Source organism: Cydia fagiglandana, chromosome Z (genome assembly GCF_963556715.1).
Source record: "Cydia fagiglandana chromosome Z, ilCydFagi1.1, whole genome shotgun sequence".
Taxonomy (NCBI): Eukaryota; Metazoa; Arthropoda; class Insecta; order Lepidoptera; family Tortricidae; genus Cydia; species Cydia fagiglandana.
The window spans coordinates 1,412,746-1,432,366 of record NC_085959.1 but is presented as its reverse complement, the minus strand read 5'-3'; the positions used below and the strand labels follow the sequence as shown (position 1 = coordinate 1,432,366).

General features: G+C 35.6%; 1 protein-coding gene across 1 annotated transcript in view; it reads right to left on the bottom strand.

Moving 5' to 3' along the window:
- Window positions 1-2,693: 2,693 nt before the first annotated feature.
- The window catches only part of LOC134678975 (transient receptor potential cation channel subfamily A member 1), a 55,471-nt gene continuing 38,543 nt past the window's right edge, over window positions 2,694-19,621 (bottom strand). The window contains exons 16-21 of the mRNA XM_063537735.1: window positions 19,123-19,328; window positions 18,021-18,209; window positions 13,643-13,915; window positions 12,907-13,066; window positions 11,667-11,797; window positions 2,694-2,857 (exon numbers count right to left, since the gene is read on the bottom strand). Of these exons, the coding sequence (XP_063393805.1) occupies window positions 2,723-2,857; window positions 11,667-11,797; window positions 12,907-13,066; window positions 13,643-13,915; window positions 18,021-18,209; window positions 19,123-19,328 (1,094 nt within the window). The 3' untranslated portion in view covers window positions 2,694-2,722. The remainder of the gene's footprint in view (window positions 2,858-11,666; window positions 11,798-12,906; window positions 13,067-13,642; window positions 13,916-18,020; window positions 18,210-19,122; window positions 19,329-19,621) is intronic.

Genomic DNA, 19,621 nt, shown 5'->3' with positions numbered 1-19,621 from the left:
CATCCCTCTAACCCGGAGTTAACCGGTTAAACCTGGAGTTACTATGGTTACCGGTACAATTAGACAATGAGTTAACGGTTTAACCGCTTAACCCCGGGTTAGTGGGATGGTGCAAGTGGCGATTAATGTCACTAACCACCCGAGTTAACCTATTAGATATCCTACATCTCTAGTGAGACGAATTTAGTAATATTATAAGGTTAAGGTTAAGGTTAGGTTACATCTAAAGTACTTTAATTCTGCCAAGCTGCATTATCATTTACCTTCCAAATCAAAGAGAATATATATTAGGGTGGTTCAAAAAACATTTTTTTTAATTTTCCGACGGGGCACCCCCTTATTTTGTTACACTTATTATGCTGATAAAATACACCAAGTTTCGTAATTTTATCTCAACTACAAGGGGGTGCTCAACCACTTTGAAAATTTTGTATGTTGTATGAAAACCAAAAAAAACGAGTATTTATATATTATTCATAATTTTATTTAAGTATCTGTTTTCACATTATTTGCACATGTAATGTAGAAAAACATTTTTATTTCTATTTTTTATAATTTTTCAAAAGTAAGATTTTTAGATTTTCACCAAAAAAAATCATTAAAAATAGAAATAAAAATGGTTTTTCACCAAGTAACTTTTTAATCACACTTTAAAATAATGTGAAAACTACTACGTACATAAAACTCAAAAAAATAATAACTTGATTTTTTTGAATTTCATACAACTTTGAAAAATTTCAAAGTGTTTGAGCACCCCCTTGTAGTTGAGATAAGATTACAAAACTTGGCATATTTAGTCAACAGAACAAGTGTAACAAAATGAGAGGGTGCCGCTTCTTCTAGCTAGAATTTGAATTTTTCCCATACAAACATGAACCACCCTAATATATATGTAATATAGACACCATCAGATATTATCGGAACGTCAAAGTTCTCAAAAATATCTGAACATGTACTTCACATTTTTGTCGACTTTACATACATAATATATATAACAAGCAGCGCATAAGCATTGCAATTCAGCGAGGTAAAGCTGCCAGCGTCTACGGCACATTGCCGAGGGGCGATTAAGGTGAGTTCGGCAAAGTTTCGGACGTTTTTAGGTAGGTTGAGATGATGTTGGATTTTTTTTTCTCAGCTTGTGGATATGGTATGGACGTGATTCAAGTACAGAATTGATAATAATGAAATGCTCTATATTATAGAATTGTGTTATCTTTCTAGACGTCATAATGAGCGTGTAATGAGTGTTTAAATATAGGAAACAAAATAAATTGACAGCATTATTTTTTACCTGGTGGTGTAAGAACGGACGGGCCTATAAGTTCGGCCCTATTGCCGGTATCATAGAGTTTACTATTGCAAAATAACCGGTATTACCCAAATACCTACTGATTAATATATAGAAGAATTGGCCTAGGAGTAATTCGGGCTGTCATATCCGAGCCCATTTTTAATTTTTTGCATTTTTTCCGTCCGATCTTACACCATGCGCTTAATTTTCAAGAAATTATGGTTGTCAAACTTTAGATGTGGGGTCAATGAACCCGTGTAGGGTCAATGAACCACGTGGGTTCATTGACACCATAAGTGCAGTAGGTTGAAAAAAGGTGATGAAAAAGGATTTAAGGATAAAATAATATGAAAGTGGAGGAATGAATACGACCATTTTTAATCAGTCTGCGTTTTTATTATTTATAAAGATGGAAACATATTTGTTTAAGAATAAGAAATCAATTAAGTATGTGGCGTTACTTATAGTTCGTTTTTTTAGCATTAGAAAGAACTTGCAAGAAGATAAGTGATCTTGACATGTCTTTTAATTGAAAAACGTAACTTATTTTTAAAATCTGTTTTTCAATTAAAAGACACATCAAGATTGTTTACCTTTTTTCTAATGCTAAAAAAACGAGGTATAGTTAAGTGAAGCGATCAATACAAGATGATTAGGGAGCTTTATTGTGATTTAATATCTACTATTAATCACATTTACCTAATTTAATCAGATATAGTGGTGACACGAATAAAGTTTGAGCATCCCTGAGACTTTAAGATCGGATGATTAGCATCCGATCTTTTACCACTTCGGATAAGACCGGGTCTCGGCCTACAGGCATCGTATCAAAATTCCATATATACAGATTTGTCACAAATTTAATAAAAATAACATGCAATCTGTAAAAGACACAAATAACGCTTCAACTTGCCAGTTATTCAAGAAAAACTGGCGAAGGGTTTTTCCGGACACAACAAAAAATCTATTTTTTTGGACATTTGCACTTATCTCGCGAAATGTTAGTCGGAGCGACAAGTGCGGCCTGAAGGAGGGTGCGGGATAAAACAGCGCATTGCATCACCTTGCCAGCATTAAAAAAAAGCCCCGCAACAGGCAGAAATTTGAATTATACGATCTTACCCGGTGTCCGATCTTAATCGAACTCACCTTATTCATTGTAGTTTAGGTTTTATTTTTAATAATTTAGTATTATTTTAGTTTATAAGTTTTTATACAACATTCATGAAAATAAATCATATATATAACATACTTACATGTAATCTAAAAGTATTAGTTAAGTACCCTTCCTGTTTCATCACCATCAGTCGGATAGCGAAAATTTATCACAAGTCCTGATTTCAAAGATAGACTTTCTTATCTGTTCCGTTAATACAAACTCCCGTCGATAGATGGCATTGTTTGTCAAACACTTTGACTGTTAAGTGTTTAGTTTTTGTTGAAAGAGGGCGCTGTCCGCAGTTTCTTGCGGATGCGAGGTGAGCTCCAGCGCGGGACCACGCGGGTGTCTCCCGGGGACACGCCCTCGTCCACGTCGTCGGCTTCCGTTTTTATTTCCATTTTCTGAAAAGTAGTATCGGTACATTATGTACTTACTTACATACTCGAGGCTCGTAGCTACTAAAATTATGAGACTGTCGTCATGGAATAATCGTGTTATTTCTCATTTTTTAAGAATAACTTTCCAACGAGCCGGGGTTAGAACTTTACTAAGTACTATATTTTTATTGTTCAAACCCCGGCTCGTACCAATGAGTTTTCGGAACTTAAGGTGGATGTCTAGGGATGGGATGCCGATTATCAGCCAAAAGATGGCGTCACTGTGCACGAATTGTGGATTTTCACTATTTCTCCCAAAATACAAAGTTTCATTAAGATGTGTTGATATGTGCGAAAACTATAAAAAATATTACATCCAAATCGAGACATGTTTAACTCAACAGTGTCTCATTTCGTTATTATCGGAATCCAACTGCAAAATATTGCAATTTCTTGCATTCACGCACACTTACATACCTAAAGTCAGTGTCAAATGTCAGTAGATTTGGAATGTTACAATAAAGTATCCTAGAGGGCGCAGTTCAGCGCATGAAATTTTATTTTTTGTAAAAACAATTTAGAATTTAAATTCTTATTTGTGACATTGACAAGTAACTTGGAACCAACTGGAATTTTGAAACGTAAATTGTCATGTGCTTGTGGCACCCACAACATCTGTTTTGAATAAATTTAAGCTAGTTACAATGATTCTGGGTTCAAATCACGACGGTGCTTATTTTTTTTGTTTTTTTTTTTTATTTTATGAAAAGTTTTATAATTTATATATTGTTATTCTTATTATCAATTGAAAATGACGCAAATTATTTTAGGTACCTAAAATTAAAAAAACGCTTTTAATGTTACCTTAGTAGTAACGTAACACTACTAAGCTGGCGTGTGAGTCACATTGTTGGGGAAGAAATGAGAAACAGAAAAAATCAAAATATATCGTTCTTTAAACACAATAAAATATTGTGATTATGATGGGATGTGAACTCGTTCATTTAGGTATACCTTATATATTGTTGTACATAATTATAATTATGTTTCCTTACGTTTATACAGCAGTCAGCCTTACTTTCTGTACCTATCGTAAATATCGTAGTCATTGTTGGTCAGTCCTAAAAACTATACCTAACTATAGTTCGTTTTTTTAAGCATTAGAAAGAACTACAAAGAAGGTAAGCGATCTTGACATGTCTTTTAATAGATAAACGTTTTTAAAAAATCGGTAACTATTACTTATGAAAGCAGAAGATTATAAATGATCGTATTAGATTCATAATTGTTACATATTTGCCGTAACTTATTTTTAAAATGTGTTTTTCAATTAAAAGACGCATCAAGATTGTTTACCTTATTTCTAAAGCTAAAAAAACGAACTATAAAGTAAGTAAGTATACCTTTACCTACATTTTATTGAAATTATACATAGTTACCATTTTACATAAACACCTAATGTTGTTCTATCTAGATAGGTTTTTAGAAAATGCAATGCTAAAGGATATTGAGTGCATTTCCACGCTGGATGACTATATGGTCAGCCTTTCCACCTTTTCTAATATATATATACCTATTAAAACTAATTTGGAGTTAAAATAAATACTATACATTATATTATTATTTAGAAAAACAGTACTTAACCGTTTTAGTTAAGTTTTTAAAATGTACCTCCAACTTTTCCGTCCCCGTTGTCTAAGAGAACTAAGAGCCCACCCGACAACCACGGAGACTACGCCGTCGGAACGTTGGAACTCGGAGGTAAATTTTAAAAACTTAATTATAAGCGATTAGGTAAGTCCCGTTTGATAATGATTAAAAATCGTAAAATAATCGTGTGATAAAAAATAAGGTCATAAAAAGCCAAAAAATTAAACAAAATAAATACAAAAAGAAATGAGTCTTTGTCTTTGTTCGTGGTTTGAACCCTGTCATGCTGTTCAACTTATTAGACTTATACTCATTAGCTAAAAGCCACTAGACCATTTGACCATAGTAGACCCGGACGAAATATGCCTTCTTATTTAAGTAAGTAACCCATTACTGTCAAAAATATCAAGTTTGAATTGATTTGAAATAATATTTCAAAAATTATATTATAATTTTTCATTGTCGACTTATTGACATCCAAACGTTGCGAGCATGTTGCCCTTTAAACCAATTGGCAACGTCGCGCGGGGAAACCTTCTATAAATGTATGTCCTTTTATATTTTGTTATTTATGAATTTATGACGATTCTTCTAATACTTATGTTGCAAATTGATTAAATTATCGAGAGAAAAATGCTAATGCAAAGAAAACAAGAAATATCCGTTTCATTTCGCATGCTATGAAAGACGGTCATTGTTGTTGTAAAAGGTGTGCAGGAAATGATAGGGTAGACCGGGGGCAATAGTACCATTTTTTGGATAATGGTTCCTAGTTCAGAATGTATAGGAGTTGAACCAAAACTGTACGTACCTACATATGAAATAGTAGGTTATTGATTTACGTATTTTTGAGGGTAATTGTTGTTAACGGTAAGAATATGGTAGAAAACCCCGTTTTTGGTCAATGATTCCTTGTGTTACAATTGACCCTTCGTGCGGTGCAGGTCAATAGTACCAAAAATTGGAACGTAAATAAAACCCAAACAATATGTTTATTATATAAAGGTTTATTATTTTAGAGCTTAACTGTAATTAGTATTCTAATTCTAGGGTAACCATGCATGTCGTAAATAAATTTTTTTTTTTTCAACTAGACTAGAAAATTTACGTTAACCTCACTGATACTGATACGAAACAGTTGCTTATAATTTACGAAATGCGCAGTGTTAGTCCTGCTCACGTCTCCTGAATCAACCTGTATAGTTACTTTCTATTGCCCCCTGTTACAATCAACCCCGCCTTAAAAAATACTGACATTCTAATTTTTTGACCAATAACAATCGACTGCGTTGTAAATTATATTATATACATATGTATATATGGGTCAAATCATGACAGTCAAAATTGACTTCTTAGGCCCACTTGCACCATTCCACAAACCCGGGGTTAACCGGTTAAACCTGGAGTTATCATGGTTACCAGTACAATTTGACACTGGTTTGACGGTTTAACCGCTTAACCCTGGGTTAGTAGGATGGTGCAAGTGAGCCTTAGCTGCGTTAATGCGTGCGTGCGTTATGACAAGTCACACCGCTTGCTTGAGGTGTTTTTTGTTTTTTTTTCCAATTCATAAATAAATGTACGTTTACGTGTCTGATGAGCGAATGCTCTTTAAGGAACCTTAAACTAACATATCTCATAGTAAGATAATCGCTACTCACAATTATGACAAGTGTAACTCAATTCCTGGCCCCTATTTCACCAAGCCGACAGTGACATATGTCGAGTGTCAATTGCCAAGTGACAGGTGACAAGTGACAATTTAGTAGACTGTTTTTGTATAGAAGTGCTTATAAACTTGACAGGCCTTTAGTTACAATTGTCAATCTTTCATTTAATGACAATGATTTGATGAATCAAGAGTAGTTTTTATAAGTCGACATGTTTGTCAATTTGTCGGTAATTCTTGACATGAAATCGGAGCTGTGTCAGGCTTAGGTGACAATTGTAGTGTTTTCGTTGTTAGCAAACCCCGTTATTGGCAAACGTTGGCAAAACAAACTTTGTACCCTAAATTCGCCTTTAGGGTACAAATAAAAATCGCTTTTAAATTCTTCTTAACAAGCATGAAATCATAATAACACTATAAATAGTAATTGTTGCCTACGAAGGCGTTTAGTACTTCAACATTTAGGATTTGGATTTGGAATAAGTTTCAGTATAGTTTTGATTGAGTTGGGGACAGGTAGCGAAATTAGGTATGTTTAGGTAAATAGGTAGGTATTGTTTTTTTTATAATTTACTTGGGCGAAGTTGGGCACTAACGGTAAAGTTAGGGTTTTGGTTAGAAAATGAATCTCCGCGAAAGTAACACAGGTGACATTCTTATACAAGGGAATACATAAAGTAGGGTAAGAATAGATTTCTACTTTGACGTCACTGCACTTGCATTTGCAGAAAAAATAATTTAAAAGTAACAAAAAAATAATGCTTTCACGCCTTGTGAACAAATAATGTAGGTACGCTGCATTAGGTGGGATTGGGATCTCAATCAATATCATGTTAGTGATGACAACACGGTACACAGAAAGCAATTAACGATATCTTGTCAAGAATTGACAAATATATCGACTAGTAATAATTACCCTTGTTTCACAAAATAATTGTCATTAAATTTAAGATGGACAATTGTACCAAAATACCTGTCATGTTTATATGAAATTCTATACAAAACAATCTACGAAATTGTCACCTGTCACCTGTCACTTGTCAATTGTCACTCGACATATGTCACTGACAAATGTCGGTGTGGTGAAACAGAGGTCTGTCATTTTTTGACAATTGCCATACCTGTCGTAGTTGGTGAAATAGGGCCCTGGTCAGTACACTCTTCATGAGCCCACAATTGACAATTATCACATTGCACCCATGTTTCATTGGATCTGCTTATACTATAAGGCTCACCACAGACTAGGCAATAGTATTCTTCTACAGAATCCTCCTTGTCGTTGAATATTTTTTCCTTTTCCGGTCCCTTTCCCCTTGTCTATTACCTTGCCTTTTCCCTTCCCTTTTGCTTTTTCTGTCTCATATTTTTCCTTTATTTTTGGTTTCTCCTAATGCTTTTTTAATATTTTTGGTAACGTTGTTAAGGAGTCGTTTGTACCGCGGTGTCAATTGTAACGGTGCAATTGTCCCCGGCTCACATAGTTACTAATGCCCCCGAGTACCCAAAATTACATAAAGTACTTATATTTCAATTCCTTTACCTAACTCATCTCCATACTGTCCCACAAAAGAAACTTTGATAACTAACTAATCATAATCAAATACCAATCTAACTCTAGGATTATTTAGTTTTGAATAATATGACAAAATATTTCTCGTAAATACTTACTTTGATCACTCGAAAACAAAAATGGTCTCCGCGCACCTCCGTTCCGCGTCGCAGCGAGCGGCCGACTAGTGTAGTGTAGTAAACGAAGCAAGTTGTTGTATGGAGACCCATGCATTAATTTCTCAGTCGATGAAATTTTGCTTGGTTATTGTATAGTATGAGCCGAAACTAACATATAAATATCCAAAAAAAAAACACTCCTAAGTTAGGTATTTATACGTAAAAATACAAATCTGTTTATATATTGAACCGAGTAATTCCTCCGTCCAAAATTATTTTACCAAATAAGTTATTTGTATCAGTATCTGATACTAGAAAAAAATCTAAAACTTTTGTCAAACATGAGAATATTTTTTTTACGATAATTCCTTTTTTGGCGCTCATTTTCATCGGAAAAGTTGCTCTGCCATTTTTTCCTTCTTATATGATCTTAGAATATAATTTGGCGTAGTGTGTAAGAAAATCCAAAAAAAAATGCATACCCAAGTTTATGTATTTTAGAACTATAAAAAACTGAGAGTGGAAAATTTCTCAGCCTGATTTCTTTTTAAATATATACTAAGTAGTCACGTATATACTTAAATCCAAAATATCCAAAAGAACTGTCATCCCTTGTACACGCGGGGTGTATACGGGGTGTGTCCTATACACTGCTCCCGATATGTTTAGTTTTGAATACGCTCGTTATTTTTTTGGATGTTTTTATAGTTGAATGGAAAGAAAACTGTGAACTTAATTCAATAAATAAAATGGATAGAGAAATTTTCCACAGCGAGTAAAAAGGCAATTTCTGAAAAGAAGTATAGTTACATGGTAAATTTTTTAGATTTTCCATTTTTTATGTATAAATCGGCAATAAAATGGCATTCCAGTGAAAAAATTAGACTGAGCAATTTTCCGGTCCAAGCCACGCCAAAAAAAAATATTTTGTTAATATTGGTATTTCTGCGGGGATTTTTTTTTGATATTTCATATATTGTTGCAATACGTTACATGAACATGTCCGGAGAAGAAAGTTTAAACGGAGCAATTTTCCGTAAAAAGATATTAACGATTTAAGACTTTAGGTATATTTACTTAAATACTATTATTATTGTTCTTTGGAAATTTATACAATACTTTTTATTTATTGATACTTTATCATACTGTAAAGCTTTTTCTGGCTGAGGAATTACTGCGGGGTCCACTACCTTTATTTACTACACTAAGTGAGCGGGTCCAGACAAGTATTGGGCTTTATCGTATATACCCACATATTCATATTTCGTTGTAATTGTGAAGATAATAACGATGGTACTATTGCCCCGTGGTACTATTGCACCCGGTCTACCCTACGTTTCTGCACTAGAGCAGTTTAGGTTCCAATTCCAAGTACGATTTTATTATTCTTTTTACAATAAGGAATTGAAATTTGGGTATAAATGGATTTGTTATACAATTTCCATTCTGATATTTGACTCCCCATTCCATAAATAACGATATTACTTTTGGCCAAATATTTAATTGAAAGTACCTACTCTCAAAAATACCTAGTATAAAAATTTATTTAACACATTCATTACCACTAAGTGCTACGGGTTACGCTCGTACCGCGTAGCCACGGTTTCGCCGTATGTAGCGCGTAGTCGCTACGAACAGTGTACCCGACAGTCGGGTTCTTGGTGTTGAATGTGTTAAAAAACACATGCATTTTACTTTCCTTATATGCGAAATGAAAAGTAGAGTGTTTTAACTCGGGTGAAAGGCAACATTTTTGAAAAAATATCAACAAGAAATGATCACTTGGTTAATAATCTACTAATGTTATTGTTATGCATAAGTAGAACATATAGAATCTTGTTTATTTACAAGAAGATGACATTTTTTTCCACATACCTATATATTTTTGAGAAAAATATAGCTAGGTATTTTAGTTTTAAAATCATTGTTACAATAAATATAGGCTTTTCCAGCGAACATTTATATTTCTGCCGAACCGAAAGCAGAATTCACAAGGCTTTTCGGTGGACGACCGTTACGCGAATGATTGTTTGGACTGACCTTTCTATTAAATGTATAGTTATATAAATGTATTTTATTGTGTAAAATCATAATAATTATTAAGTTATATTAAATCTGGGAATGAAATTATATCAGAAAGGAGACTCTTAAATGAGTATACTCGTAACATGCTTTGTGCATTAAATATATCTCCCTCTATTGAGTGAAAATAAAACAAAATACACAGGTAATCTGTGTTGCGGTTTTAAAGTGCCATCTGTTACACCTTTGATAAATTAAAAATGATTGCTTGTCAAATGAAGTCGCCATGTTAGAATTACACCTACACTATAAGCATCACTCACACAAACAAGCAATGGGGCAAATTTTTACCAATATTCAAAGGCTTTTTTCTTAATAATATTAATCAAAATCTAGTATTTTTTTACGTTAAGCGAAGACTGAAGTATATATACTACCCAAACATTACATATACAAGTGAAGAAACCCTATATAATAGGAGCTAGGGTGCCAAGAAGTTTGTATGAAATTCGAGCAAGGAGAACCACCTTAAGTACGAAACATCATACGAAACACCATTACGACACGATACGATACGAAATATCATTTGATATATCAGTCGCTTTGCGGTGAAGGAAAACATCGTGACGAAACCGGACTAAACCCAAAAACGTCTAGTTAAGGGTTGGCTCTTTGGGTTGGAAGGTCAGATGGCAGTCGCTTTCGTAAAAACTAGTGCCTACGCCAATTCTTGGGATTAGTTGTCAAACAGACCCCAGGCTTCCATGAGCGGTATGCCGGGATAATGCGAGGAAGAAGAGGATGATATTTGGGCAACTCGCAGTGCTATAATGTGATATAACCTAGCTAGCTCTTAACCATCTGGCTACAGATTTTGACACATCTCAAGGCAAAAGTCGAGGCAATAAATAGTATCACACAATACATAGGTACAGTGGGCCAGTCATTTTAAGCCTAAAAAGGGGGTCAACCTCGGAATGAGAGATAATAAGCTGGAAACTCGTATACACCTTCGTTATGACGTATTAAAGCTTCTCTTAAAAGTCGACGCATATATCGTGTGCGCGTCAGAAGGCTCAGAAGTTATTCAAATTCATATCCCATGAAAAAATGTTTACCCTAACTGGTCTCAAATTGTATGATCTACAACTCTTACTTACGAGTATATGTAAACAGCATTGGAGCTATAGAAATCTTGATATTCGCGAAAAATCGATTTTCATGAACTTTGACCTTGGATAACTTCCGACGCGCACACGATATGTGTCGAGGTGAAACCCTTAATTTAACTGGGCCACAGAGCGTGCGTAACTCGTAGAGGGCAGCACAGGAGCCTAAGGTGTCAATCTAATGTTTATGTATCCAACTTAGGTCACAAAATTTGTTTTGTTTTGCGTTTACTGCAGGAGGCAGTATCCTACTTATTGTTTTGAAGAATCAATGTCAAGTTTAATTTTTCTATGTATTAAGGAAATCAGACGTCGGAAATAGATGCCTCAACCTCACTGTCCAAGGCCCTAGATCACGCCGCCGCGGTAGGCCTAAGAAGCGCTGGCTGGACGTCGTGACAGCGGACATGGAAGAGAACAATCTCACAGCTGAGGATGCCGAAGACCGGGTAAAGTGAAGATTGAGCGAGCAGGAAAGCGAACCCTGGCGCTAGGCGGTAAAACGCTAGGTTGAAGATGAAGATTAAGGAAATCAGACGTTTGGGAAATTAGACGTACAGGGATTGAACATTTGGAGAATTAAACATACGGAGGTTGGACATATGGGGTCATATGGACATGGGGGCCAGAATCGCCAGAAGAAGATTTGTCTTACCTGTACCACAAGCCGTATCAGCGTGTGCTGTTGTTCTAGAAGTTGAGACATCTCCCGTAATCTTCTCTTCTGCTTGTCTAGTTCTGCGCTGATGTAGTCTTCACTGCTCTCTAGCACGAGGTCGAGGCTGGCTGGAATATCAAATACCACAGTATATAGAGTTTGTGAAAAAATTACAACAATTTTATCATCCATTAACACTCCTCATTGATTTATCCTTCTGACATCGGCCATTGTATCTAGTCATTTTGACAATAAATAATATTGCATACACTAATAATTGTGAAGATGCTAAAACTATATTAAATTATTTAAAAATTACATACTATTACCAAAGACATATATAACTTCGTATAAGATGAAAAAAGTCTAAGGAAAAAACGTGCTTCGGAAATCGGGTAAAAGTCATTCTCGGATAGATGACGCACACACCTTTGGCCTTTGGCCTATTCTCGGCTAGGTGGCGTGACGACACCGTTACATATTTATCAATTTTAACACATAGATATTAGTGAATGAACATGAATCAAAATGATATAAAAATAATAGATATAATATAATACTAGAATATTTTTTGATAATTTTACACGTTTTCATTTTGAGTTTTAGTCGTGTGTCGATAGATGGCAGTAAATTTACTGTGACTACAAAATTTACAATGACAGGGCCCCTCTATATTATTGTATTCTTTTTGCTATTACTGTCTTATCGTTACCAAGGGTAACGACTTGTAGTAAATTTCGATTGTCTTTGCATGTTTTAATCGTAAACCCTAATTTTAGCTCCCATTAAACCAGGGTATAAAGTAACATATAAAATTAATGCAAAAAAAAAACAATGTGAGAAATGTGTAAGTCGGTTAAAAAAAGGCTCGTTATAAAGAGTCATCATCATCATCATTTCAACCTATATGCGTCCCACTGCTGAGCACAGGCCTCCTCTCATGCTCGAGAGGGCTTGGGCTATAGTCCCCACGCTAGCCCAATGCAGATTGGGGACTTCACATACACCTTGAATTTCTTCGCAGATGTATGTGGTTTCCTCACGATGTTTTCCTTCACCGAAAAGCTAGTGGTAGATATCAAATGATATTTCGTACATAAGTTCCGAAAAACTCATTGGTACGAGCCGGGATTTGAACCCGCGACCTCCGGATTGAAAGTCGGGCGTCATATCCACTCGGCCACCACTGCTTTTTGCAGCGTGCTTTTATAAAGAGTATCAATGATGAAATACGAACCGTCATCAGTGAAGGGATTGCAGAACCACTTCCTCAGTATGAGGTCCAGGAAGCCTAGCTTGCAGTTCTTGTTGTTGGGGTACTCGATCAGCTCGTTCTTGTCCACCTTCTCCAGGAGGATGGTGGGCAGCTTCCGCTCTAGCTCCGTGTGTAACACCACCTGCAGTACCGCCAACACCATTGAAACTAAATGACTTGTTCAGGAACAGCATGTCATGTTGATATTGAATCTCAATAAAACGTAAATTCCTTTGTGTTTTAGAGTTGTTCGATTTTGAATTTCATATTTAATTCGATAATATACAGTATGTGTCTGACCATGGGGCTTTAATTCCAGGGCTTGATTTTACTCGCTAAACTGAGCTACTTTTACTATGGGAGCAACCCTAAAATCGGGGAATAATTTTTTGGCTTTTCCATAGAAAACGTCGACATCTGATCAGCCAAAATGTATGAAAAAGTAAAAAAAAAATCGGGATTTCGGGGTTGGTGCCATAATAAAAGTAGCTCAGTTTAGCGAGTAGAATCGAGCCCTGGATTTAAAGCCCGATGGTCAGTAACACCCTGTATTATTAATACGCAATTATAACATTTGCACAGATATATAAGAACTTTGTTGTTTATTTATGCTCAATGTAATTTGCGGTTTTGAACGCATCATAGAGGGTTTACGATATGACATGTGTGTAAATAATCAATTTTGGATCACCTCAAAAACTGTCTCAACTTTACTCACCTGCATAGCCAGCCTCTTCAACTGCGCGTTCCTCCTAACACTCTCGATGTCGCCAACAGCCAAACCGATCAGCAAATTCATCAGAAGGATCGGCATCAATACCATAAAGGTCCCCAGAATCACAAACGTAGGCATAGGGAATGGTAGGACCCTATCCGTCTCTGATTCATAGTAGGGCTGCACGTAAGTCCCGACGAAGTCAATCTCGCCTAGCATCATTGCGAAAGTCCGCATTAGAGACATGGGTATGCTGTTGAAAGACAAGTGGTGACCCTGAAAAGATTTAGGTGTGACAGTTGTAATTCGCAATGCAGTTCGCTTGGCAGATATAAAATGGTGTTTTTACGAATTATAGACGGGTTTTTATGAAGGGCTAATAACTTAAGTAGAATATAGCAAAGTAAAGAGTAGTAGTGTGCTTTACTAAGTATTCATTGTAGGTAATTTTCTAAAAGCTTCTTGTCATACTTAAGTCTATTTGTTCCATTAGTATAAAAGCTTTTTCAGTATGTATCTATCTATAATATACATACGGTACCTATGTACCGTTCAAAGAGTTAGGTACTGCAATTACTTATAAATGTATACATTGTCTTTTGATAAATAATCTATTACTAAATACAAAAATAAAATATGGCTATTTTGCTCCCCACTGGGTAATTGTGCTCAAACAGTTTTTAGGGTTCCGTACCCAAAGTTTGTCTGTCTGTAGGTCTGTCCGTCACCAGGCTGGATCTCATGAACCGTGATAGCTAGACAGTTGAATTTTTTTACCAGATGATGTATTTCTGTTTGCGCTATAACAACAAATACAAAAACAAAATAAAATAAATATTTTAGTGGGGCTCCCACAAAACAAATTAATTTTTTTGAACAATGAAGAGACCCTTTAAAGTTAGATTTTGTTGTTAGAGTTGTATTTTCTGTTTTTTTAATGGTTGTTTTTTTTTCTTCTATGTAATTTTTGTAATATTTGAATATGCTGTCACAGAATATTTATTTTCTGTGTGAATATTGTGGCAAACAAAAAAACAGATTATCTATCTTAGACCAAGAAGAGTCTGCAGAGACTTTCACGATTTTGATAGCCCACGCATTGTAAGTGTTATTTATACCTACGTCATAATTTCATAGATGTTTGACGTTCAAAATAACACTTGCACTGCGTGGGCTATCAAACTCGCTGCAGACTCTTCTTGGTGTAACTCTACCAGGTGTCTATTAGTTATTCTGTGCTGGTGTGGTGAAATAGTACATTTCGATGCTAGTGCGGAAGGTATGTCATTACTTCACGAGTACCGAGATATCTTGCCACGAGCCGCAGGCGAGTGGCAAGACTCGGGACGAGTGAAGAATGACATTTCCGCACGTGTATCGAACGACGTTTTTTAATACAGTTGCGAAAAAATAAGAAAAACATTGTTAATCGTACACTCAACAAAAGTGGTAACAGTGACAGCTCGGTTAGACGTCGTCTTTAAGTATATTATATCTATGGGCGTTTGACAGCTATTCCGTTCCATTCAGTCAACTTATTAAGAACGGAATTTTCAATATTGAATATTAAAAAATAAACGTGTTATAATAATGAAGAGGTAAGTAATTAAATATGAAATATGTAATATTTTCGTATTCTTACATTAACGGTAGGTTTTTATGCTGATTACGACGTTTAAAGGAAACTAATATTAACACTCATCAATAAGTAGTCGTGAATTGGAACAAGTATAAATTTAAAAAAATTGGAAAAGTAAAAAGCACTAGTTCGAGATAACCAACTTTCCGCACGCTAAACAGCTACGTAAAGTAGCACTTTTTGAGCAACTGTATTAAAAAATATTTTTACAATTTAAGTAAATTTAAGTAAATTAAATATAAAATTTTGGAGCAAACTTAGCAGCCAAATAGGCCATTTTGCGGTAGAAAACAATACATATAGTCAAAGTTAAAGGATTTGTTACGTCCAATGGCTGAACTTATCAATAAAAGTGAACTCTATTACCTACTAGAGAATGAAAAGGAACTTGTATTAAATAGCAACGAATGTTCTGATGTTATTCATAAATTCTTGGTTTTCTGCGTTCATTGTTATAATTTTTCATTTAAACACACGAAGGTTGTAGGAAAACAATTCTAATCAAATCAACATACATATAACTTTCTTATTACATTATGTAGTACCTAGGTAAATCCATACTTAATAATATTATAAAGGCGAAAGTGTGTCTGTTACCTCTTAGGTACACGCTTTAGCCGCTGAGCCGATATAGTTGAAATTTGGTACAGAGATAGTTTGAGTCCAGGGGAAGGATATAGGATAGTTTACATGTCGGAAATAATCCCTGAAGAGAGTGCAAAGGGGGTGGAATTGAAAGAGTTAATGAATTTCCTCATAATTGAATTAAGCAATGCGCGTATTCAATTATTGCTATTAGCATTATCCAGGCGCCATACCTACTTTAGCTGCTGTCACTAATTCCACGCAGACGAAGGCGCGGGCAAAGGCTAGGGTTATTATTAGCACAAGAAGACACTAATATCTAATACTCTTTACCTTGAATCTTCTGCATAATATCTTGCACAAAATTACGAAAAATTCGTAACAGTTTGTAATGTTTGTGTGCGCTTCGTTAGGTATGGATGTTTTTTTTGTATGCCAGTAAGTAGCTATAAAAGGTGGCTGTAACCATAAGTTTGGTAATTCATATTGAGATATTAAAAAGTTCATTTTACTACATTTCAAATACATCCAAAATAAAGGGTTAAAAACATGTGATTTCAGCTACATTTGCTGTTTTGCATATCCGTTCATTACAAAAGTAATATCGAATAGCCGGTTGCATTTTATGATCACAATATTTTATATAACATACTTAATATATTATTTACTGTTAGCTCAAGGTTATCATGACGTCATGATCGCAAGCAAGCAAGGGATATATTACACAAGCGAGTCTGTAGAATTGACGCCTAAATCTCTTACATGCGTCCTTGTTGGTGTATGTAGGTACTTAAGAGCCCATCAACGTGCACACCAGCGCCACTGCTAAATAATCGTGATTATTTAAATTTAACAACAGGTATTTAAAAAGGGGGAATACATTAAACTAGTTTTTATGTTGTTGGATTCGTCGATCTAGGAACTCAAAACAAAAACGGCCGTTTTAACTTTGGACACATAGATTGATGTATTCAAAAGGTACTTAAATACACGTAGTGGCCCCTTTTTTAAATACCTGTCGTTAAATTGAAATAATCACGATTACCTATTTAGCAGTGGCGCTGGTGTGCACATTGATGGGTTCTTAAAGAGCGCCTTTTGTCCAGTAATGTGTAATACTCGTAAAGTAGGTATTGTTTAGTGTATTTTTGTTTTGTGTATAATTAAACATATTTGAACATTTCTACAGCCACGCTTGAACAGTATGAACACGACAAAAGCCGTTATGCGACCATTGCTGATCTGGCTTTCCAGGAAAAAAAATAGGTATAATATTAATAAATTAAATGATGTCCGTCTAAACTTAACCTGCACTAATTTACGGTGACAAAGTGTGACCATGTCACTATAATTTTCAAATTTATCAGATACAATAATTTGTGTAAGGAATACTATATCATTATAATCATTAAGTCACAAAGAATTGCTGTTTCTGACAAGTAACTGAAAATATACAGGGTGTTTGGTACATCGTTTGCCAAATTAAAACTGCAGATAGGTTGAGTCATTTGCTATCTGCTCATGTCTATAAAAAAAAATGGCCATGTTTTTTTACTACTGCTCAAGTAAAAATTTGAAACTTACGAAAAACTGCCATAGAACTGAAAAAAAAATGCGCACAAATATAAAAATTTCTAGGCCTGGGAAAATAGCAAATGACTCAACCTATCTGCCGTTTTAATTTGGCAAACGATGTCCCAAATACCCTGTATTTTGATATAATTTACTTGTAATTAAAAGTATGCAAACGATAAATAAATACTGTTCATTCCAATTTCAAAACGATGGATTTGTTCAGAATCATAAATAATATATCTCCAATTTTTTTGTCTAGCGTAATTCTTAAAAAAATATGTCTCCGGTCTAATTTCCGCGACCCATACAAAATGAAAAGAGTCGTGGCAATGGGGCTGGCCGGTCCAAGTATTTAGCAGATGGCGCCAGCATAGCGTGCCCTGTCAATCCCTAGAATTGTGTCAATTATTTTTTAATGAAATTTTATGCCCTGGATGCCTTCAAGCCAAATCTCATAGCAAAACGAGCAAGTTATGATGGCGCCATCTATGCAAACCTTTGACAGTTGCCAACCCCATTAGACGTAACCGCAGACACGTTATCAGAGAATGACCCTCAAATAGTTAAGTAAACAAATCTTACTTTAGACAGCAGTATGAAGAAGGCGAGTCCAAAGGCGATGATCAGTATGGAGAAGACCATGAGCACCTTGAGGAGCGTCTGCAGGATCTCCAGGAACATCACCACGTAGATGCCGACCGTGTCGAACCGCTGCAGCAGCAGCAGCAGTTCGAACCAGGACAGGAACACGGTCATCGACGCCGCCGACAACTTCAAACATACACTTTCTTACACAGATTGACTAAGTCCCACAGTAAGCTCAAGAAGGCTTGTGTTGTGGGTACTCAGACAACGATATATATAATATATAAATATGTATATACTTAAATACATAGAAAACAGCCATGACTCAGGAACAAATATCTGTGTCATCACACAAATAAATGCCCTTTCTGGGATTCGAACCCAGGACCATCGGCTTCACAGGCAGGGTCACTACCCACTAGGCCAGACTGGTCGTCTATTGACTATTTGATCGGTAGGCTCAATAGTTGGATGTAACCAATAGTCGTTAATGTAACTAACTATACTCCATCCACGTTAACGAGCTAGTATAGCGTTCTCTTTTTTGCACTATTGTATGCATATGAAAGGGACAAAAAAGGGCAGTGGGCGTAAACAATGGCACCTCGATGTTCGCCACGGCTTACATGCCGTCGCTTCGATTATTTATTTTTATACATTTCTTATGGTTATAATATTAATTTTATACTCTATTTAGTTAAGTTTTAATAACCAACTGCTTGTTTTTGATCAATACTGAAATGACATATTGGTTGACTAAATACTTTAAACAACTATTTATTGATTATAAAATATATAGATAGAGTATAAATCGCATTACGAGTTCGCGCGCCGTCTAAATCAGCCCTAACACAGAGTTCTTATGGTACCATAATATTGCATTGCATTCACATATACAGTCAAGTGTAAAAATATGGGTGCATATGAATTACTCAAAACTATTTTTTGTTGTTACTGTTACTGACTAAATAATAGTCCCCGTTTGGCCTATTTTGACAGAATGGTAACTACGAAACCCTACACTGAGTATGGTCCGATATGCTCTTGGCCGATTATTCTACAGACAAATTGCTTTGACAGAATACACATAGGTACACACCTGTATCTCAGTGTAAACCCCAAGCACCGTCGGTAGAACCATGATCGTGGAACATATGTACAGCACCCACGACACCAGGTTAGACGGGTCGACCATGTAGTGCCATTTCTGCTCTTTCATCTTATACGCGCCTAGTACCAGGCAGAGCGCGTTGTGAATCAAAATAGCTACAGTACTCGTGTACATGGTTACTAGCACCTCGAAATCTGGGGAGAAGTACATTTTAGAGCACATAAATATCAATGTAAGCAAATCCGAAGTTTGCTGGATTATAAATAGGTCTGCCTTTCCACAGAAGATAGAAGAGGAGTGAAATTCGTCGATTTGCGCCGTGTCTTCTCATCTTGGCGGCACCCGAACGCTCCAGTTTCATAGAAAAACCGCAAATCGATGTACAGGTTAACTAGCCATTTGGCACATGTATACTAGAGGTGAAAACAAAATTTTTGACCCACAGTCAGTGTTGCCAACTCGGATTTTGAAAAAATGCTATGCTAAT